This window comes from Anneissia japonica, unplaced genomic scaffold (genome assembly GCF_011630105.1).
Source record: "Anneissia japonica isolate Jap-2015-1 unplaced genomic scaffold, ASM1163010v1 scaffold1810_len1271414_cov176, whole genome shotgun sequence".
Lineage (NCBI taxonomy): Eukaryota > Metazoa > Echinodermata > Crinoidea > Comatulida > Comatulidae > Anneissia > Anneissia japonica.
In genome coordinates this window covers 1,227,288-1,234,378 of record NW_022702449.1, presented here as the reverse complement: position 1 = coordinate 1,234,378, position 7,091 = coordinate 1,227,288, and the positions used below count along the sequence as shown (strand labels likewise).

The following is a 7,091-nucleotide window of genomic DNA, read 5'->3' as shown; positions in this document are numbered from 1 at the left end:
GCTTTTGATATGCGCTGTAAAATTTCATTGTCTAGGGAGCCGTCACAAGACATAATACTTCCAAAATAGCTGAAGCTTTTTACTGAGGTTAATTTTGCACCACCTATCGTGACGTCAGGGTCAGAGTGAGAGTTGCAAGGGCAAGGCTGAAACATCACTTCAGTTTTCTTTATACTTATTGTGAGTCTAAATTTCTTGGCTGTGTCGGCAAACCTGTCAACAATTTCTTGAATATTATAATAATAATAATAATAACAACTTTATTTTATAACGGTCAAGAAACTCGTTCACCCAAGTGGGTGTTCTTCCACGAGGCCGTATGGACATTAAACAAAATAATTGTGTTAGATTAAAATAATTAAGTGTTAGTACAAAGAAAAAACAAATATATATAATATATAATAATGGTTATTACATTACTATGTTTCTTTTAAAAAGTTCAAGTGTGCTTGAAGGTTGTCATTTGACCTAGTGTTGTATTTACTTTCTCTTTGAATAAATCTATTTTTTAAATAATTAGGAGCTAAGTCATTCATTATTTTGTACATTGTGATATTTTCATTAATGTTGAGCATTTGATCAAGATTAGGCCATTTAAGTTCCACAAGTGCTTGAGTACTTGAGTCATATTTTTGTTTTTTTGGTAATAATTTTAGCTGCCCTGTTTTGTAATATTTGTAATTTATTTCTTAATATTTTGTTGCACCTCCCCCAAACTATATTGCAATAGTCAAAATGGGGTGCAACAATAGCTTTATATGGAAGGGATTGTAGATGAGTGGGAATTAAATCACTGGATTTCTTAAGAAAAAATAAGCCTGGAAGAACTTTAGATCTAATATGATCAATATGCGTATTCCAATTTAAAGTTATCTAGGCTGTGAGCAGAGAGCGCACAGTCATCCGCAAACAGAAGATCTCTGATTAGTGTTTATGTTGTCTTGTTGCGAGCTGAAAAGCGTCGTAAGTTAAAGACACCTTCATCAGTTCTTACTTGCAGATACACACTGAGTTCTAAGTCTCGAAAGGCATACTGTAACATGAGAGCAAAAACGATGCCAAACAGGGTGGGAGCTAAAACGCACCCTTGTTTGGCACCATTTGTTATGTTGAATGGTTCTGAATACTTGCCATTGTCTAAGACACGACCCATAATGCCATCGTGGAATGACCGAATAATGGTGATAAGTTTTTCTGGGCATCCTACCTTGAGGAGCAGCTTCCATAGCCCCTTCCTGCTAACCGTATCAAACGCCTTTGTGATGTCTACAAATACAGTGTATAGTGGTTTGTTTTGTTCCTTACATTTTTCCTGGAGTTGTCCAGGCCTTGCCATTTGAGGCGCGTGAGCGCGATCGCGCGCTGATGCGCTTCTCAAACCACCTGGAGGGGCGTGGAAAATCGCGCACCTAAATTCTTCGCCTGCGTCACTGTTATTCTGACCCCTTTCGCGCCCTTTCTGCATGATTGCATCTGTCAAACTGTATTATCTGTCAACAACCTGTTCTTACTTTTGAGCGTTAACATGGAGTGTACTTTTGAGATCCAACGCGTTATATGTAATTGACATTACAGTATTTACTTTCGACTTAAACTCGAGAGTAATTACAGTAACGCGCAAAAACGGGACGGTACATCTGTCCACACACGTGTGAGCGATGATGATGATGTGGTGCTCTGAATGTCATGCATTCGGCCGGACATGTTGATATTTTTATAACTAAAAAATCACCAACATGCCAAATTCGGTGCAATTACAAACATTTTTGAAGTGGAATTTGACCCATATTTATGGATACGATGCTGCGAAGAATCATGGAGTCGAAATCGTAAGAAGTATTTATTGTAAGTCATGTAGGCGACACCTTGAACTGATCAAAAAAGATAATTCAATAAAGGGGGTAGCAGCTAAAGAAGTTGACAACTACGCTAATGGTACGACTTTCGTTACTAAACATACAGCGAGACGCCACATGGAATCAACTGTAAGTAATCACTCATCAATGGTATTAGAAGGTGCCTAATTACCTAGGCTAGGCCTAGGCCCTAGCTAGGAAACGCAATTTTGCAGCCTCTTAATTAAATCGAAACGAAAAGCCGATTTTCGTGCTAGGCCTACAGTAGGCCTACGGGGAATAATCAAATTCTATAGGCCGCCACTTTGTGTAGTGTGTGTGTGTGTGTGAGGGTGTGCGGGAACTAGGGGGCCTAGCCTAGCCTATGATCGGAGAAAACACCTCAAAATAAGCATTTTATGTGCAAACAACCAATCTTAATATAATTTTAATATTATAAACAACATTTTGATTAGGCCTATGACTAGGCCTAGTTAAGGAAATAAATTCATGGGTTTGTTTTCAATTTTGAAGTCAACAATTTTTTTACAGAGTGGCTGCAGTTACGCCAATGACTGCCCTCTCGTAGAGCTTGCGCTTAAAGTATAGGATGAATGAATTATTTTAAAGGTTGGGGTCAAGTTAATTCGACCAATCAGCATACTTGAATTACCTCTCAATCGGCGTAACAGCAGCCACAGCGATTTTTTTATTCAATGTTAGAAAATTTGTATTCTGTTCATTATGTTTAATACTAAACTCTGGGGACTATGCACAGGCTGTGTAGGAGCCTGCAACAGTTTTGAATTTTAAACTCATTTAACGAATAGGCCTAGGCCAGTTTTTTTTTTCTTTTTATTTGCAAATGTTAAAAAATTTAGTTTGATATTGCAATAGATACAGATTACACTCCACTGCATATATAGAACAGATAAAATATTATTTAATATTCTTATCATACCATTCATCTAACAAAATTTATAAACTTTTTTTGGAAGGAAAATGGCTGGTTTTATTTATTTTTTTTTTTCATACATTAAATTAAACATTCTTTCTTTTGTTCTTTTTTTCTTGTTATTATAGTGTAGAAAAAACCCTTCCCTCTCCATAATAATATTAAAAATAAGAAATGATAATGATAAATTAATAATTTATATATATATATTTTTAAATAAAAGCTAAAAATTCACCAAGTTTTTATATTTTCCTAGGCACATAAATTGGGAGTATTCTTTGATACTCGACAAGACTCAGAGGGTACTAGCAGTAGTACATTAACTAACAATGAGGAGAGTGCAACAGCTAGAAACCAGCCCAAAATAAATCATTTCATACACAAACAAGCAGAAGATGCTTATAGAAAATTACTGAAGACAGCATATTTGTTGGCAGAATCTGGAAACATGCCGCTCACAAAATTCAAAATGTTGGTTAAATGCCAAAAGGAGAACGGTGTTCAGCTGATAGAAGGCTGTGATGGTGGGAAAATGGCTACCAAATTTGTCATTTGTCATTCTATGCAGTGCTACAGCGTTCTCATTGTTAAGCGATGGATCACAGCCAAAAAAAACGGGGTCCGAGAAGGAGTTAGTTCTTGTGAGAACTACACGAAAAGGGATCGCTGTCTATTACACTATAGCTCTCCAAGACATTGACGATTTTGTAAATGCCAATGCTGATAACCTAAAGAGGTCGATTGATTTAGCATTGAACTCAAAACTGAAGTTACCACAGGAAAGGTTAGAAATATATTTAATCTATTTTATTTTTTATTATTTAATTTTCAAACTTTTTTTGGCACATTGACACATGAAGATAAACACACATAACAATACATGTTGTTTGTTTATAACACATTTTTATTAAGATCTGTCATACAATTTCAGTTTGTTTTTTGGCATGAACTCTATTGTCTGGATCTGATTGTTTTATGTCTTTTGATTTCACAGATATATAAATACCATGGTATCAGCTACTTCAGATGGCGCATCTGTAAATACGGGTGTATACAGCGGTTTACTAACTCAAATGAAAAGAGAAAGAAGCTGGCTTGTCACTGTTCATTGTGTTAGTCACAGAATGGAATTGGCGTTAAAAGATTCACTCCTGAAATACAAAGAATTTTGTGATGTGAAAGATTTTATGGTGTCCATTTTTAACACAATGAAGAGATCTGGCAAACTTGCAAGAGAATTTAAAAGCATTGCCAAAACCATTCATGTTAATATTTATACATTTCCCAAGGTGCATGGCACCAGGTTTTTAAACCATCAGAGGAAAGGTGCAGATGTATTACTTAATAATTGGGTTCCCTTTGCACAATGCATAGAACATGCAATCTCTGATAAGGGATATAGAGCAATAAAGCCAAAGCTAAAAGGGTATCTGGTAAAATTGAAGAATTTTTCATTTTTTTCTTCGGTTTGCCTCTACAGGGACTTACTAGAATTAGTGACACCCCTTTCACTTACATTTGAAAGAGGAAATATTATGGCTTTTGAGGTTGACTATAATGTCAAAAAAATGATTAATGAACTGCATGATATGGTAGCAGATGAGTCTGAACCCTATTTAAATGTAAGTGAAAGGAGTACGTACAGTTTTGAAATAGACAATGATGATAATGTCTTGAAATGCACATTGCCAAAACCTAATCATATGAGACGAAAACCCGAAAACAGGGAGTACACCCAGTTATATTTGACAGAGATGATTCGCATGAGTAATAACACGCATACAGCAGTACAAAGACTAAAAGAAAAAGTAATTCCAGACATACGTCAATGCTTAAAATCTAGATTGAAGTCTTTTGATGATGAGTTCTACAGCAAGATGTACTGTATAGATCCAGCAAACTGAGGGGAGGAGGCTATTAATGATTGTGCTGATGAAATTAATTCTATAATATCACTCAGCATTTTGAAACTACATTGGCCTATGCAGGTTTTGATAACAGTAGAAAAACACTTCGCGGGGAATGGAGGGACTTGAAAATTGTAATTAAAAAATACTATAGTCACTTTAAACCATTGGATATGTGGCAGAGGGTCCTTGTATATAGGAAAAATGAGTTCCCGAACATAGTTAAGCTGGTTGAAATAATCTTGTGTTTAGGACCAAGCAATTCATCTGTTGAAAGGGCCTTTAGTTGCCTGACCAATATGTTGTCTGATAAGCGAATGTCTTTAAATCACTCGACAATGGAAAATCTGCTTATCATAAAAAGTAATCACTTAGCTTGGTCTGAAAGCGATAAGGACGAAATCATATCTAGTGCATTACGAAAGCACATGTCTGTAAAGAGAAAGCTCATACTTAGCACAGCTGGGGTAAGAAAAAAGCAAAAGGACAGCGGACACACAAACCGAATCATCCTCAGGGTCTGAAAGTGTGCCCACAAACAATGAGACTGACAACTTCAGACTCTGATGATGATGATGATGTTAGTATGTCTTCTGGTCCTTCATCTATTGTGGAGGCAGAAAAGGCTTCTGATAGTGATACAGAGATAATAGATTCCGATTTACTGTATTGGGAAATGATGAAAAACAAAGTTGCTGTATTTGCAGCTGTTATAAAGTGATGTTGTATTAAATATTGTTCTGAAAATTACTGTTACTGCCTAGTTTTGTTTGTGTATATTTTTTTGTAAATTACTAACACAGTAATAACTACGTCATTCTCAGCTTGAAATTTGTATAATTTATTTTTCCATCAACAAAATGTACAAAAAAAAATTTCTTTACATCAGCAAATTTGTACAATTGTACACTATACAAAAACATTACTACATCTTAAAGCGTTAACAGTTGCTCTTAGAACTATTATTAATCTCGGTCTTTGCAATATGAAATCTTATGTTTTTTAACAGCTCGCCTAAAAATCGCAAGAAGAGCGATTTGAAACTCACCAGCAGCTCTCCTAAAAATATTAAGGAGAGCTAATTGTAGCTCGCCTGCCATTTTTAAAAGGCAAGGCCTGCAAGTTGTCTATAGGCAAAGATCATATCTGCAGTACCCCGACCTCTACGGAAGCCACACTGTGATTCGGGATACACATTGTCAGTAATTGCACTTGTTAAGCGATGAAGTATTACTCTAGCTAAGATATTTCCTGCTATGGACAACAATGATATTCCACGATGGTTGTCACATTGTAATCGGTTTCCTTTGCGCTTATATAGGTGTATTATATTTGCATCTTTAAGGTCTTGTGGTACTTGGCCATTCTTCCAGAAAACTCTGAATACTTTTGTGAGTCGAGTTTGCGCAATGTTCACGGATGGTTCACGCATATGGCACGAACCTTGATACATGCCAAATTTTTGAACATTTTAAAATTATCTCTACATAGCGCGCACCCCCGCACCCTTCACGTACTCCTCACGTTTTCCCGAAGACTTTAATCATTGGCATGCCGAAGTGCGCGCCAGTGCGGGAATGAAAATCGTGCAAGTGTCAGGGTGGCAATAGGACTTGGCCCTAGGCCTAGGTAGTTTGTGGATAGAGAGTTCAGCCAGGCCTAGGCTATGCCGTAGGCTAGGCCTACTTAGCCAAGGCCTAGGGTAAGTCGCGAATTTTCGACCCATTCACCCCTAAGGTATTTAGTTTTTTAAAAATGATTTTGAATTTTTTTTCAGTGTCAGAAATATGGTTAAATATAATTTTTTCTGAAGGAATAATATAATAATGATTGATGATAATAATAATAATAATAATAATAATAATAATAATTTATTGGGAAATTACACTTTTGAAACAGTGGCACACTTTACATGCTGTTCCATCCTCCTTTATTACAAAACCCGACTTATCCACGAAAACTCGGGAAATCAAAACAAGGGTCTCTTATCATAGCTAATTACACTCTGGCTACGGTCACACTGGAGTTTCAAGCCTGGCTTGACTCACCGTGGGTGAGATTTTCATAATTTGACCGCATCTGCACCAACATGCGCCTGGCGTGACCTCGATCTCAATCTACCTATCTCGATCCTGGATTGACCCTGGCGTGACCGAGATTGACATTTCCTCGTTGGCTATCCACCAATCACAGTTGATCACACCATTGCATTTAGAAGTTCTTGAATAAAAAACCAACGAATTCTTCATATGTGTTCAATCAAGACGCAATCATTACTTTTCATAAAAGTTAATTCAAATTTTAATTAATAATAATGCGATTGATTTGGAGCGACCACCCTTTGGTTAACGAAACGTGCAAAATCGAGGTCTATAGAGCTCGTTAAAAAACGTG

General features: G+C 36.5%; 1 protein-coding gene across 2 annotated transcripts; it reads left to right on the top strand.

Annotated features, from left to right (window-relative positions):
- Positions 1-1,334: 1,334 nt before the first annotated feature.
- On the top strand, positions 1,335-5,810 carry LOC117103939. Of its 2 annotated transcripts, XM_033244598.1 has the most exons (3): positions 1,335-1,985; positions 3,047-3,574; positions 3,785-5,810. In XM_033244598.1, exons 2-3 carry the CDS (start codon positions 3,312-3,314, stop codon positions 4,692-4,694), a joined length of 1,173 nt encoding a protein of 390 aa, XP_033100489.1. In that variant the 5' UTR covers positions 1,335-1,985; positions 3,047-3,311; the 3' UTR covers positions 4,695-5,810. The 2 variants fall into 2 exon arrangements, with proteins under 2 accessions (XP_033100489.1, XP_033100488.1); XM_033244597.1 differs by lacking the exon at positions 1,335-1,985 and having other exon boundaries at positions 2,176-3,574.
- Positions 5,811-7,091: the final 1,281 nt, after the last annotated feature.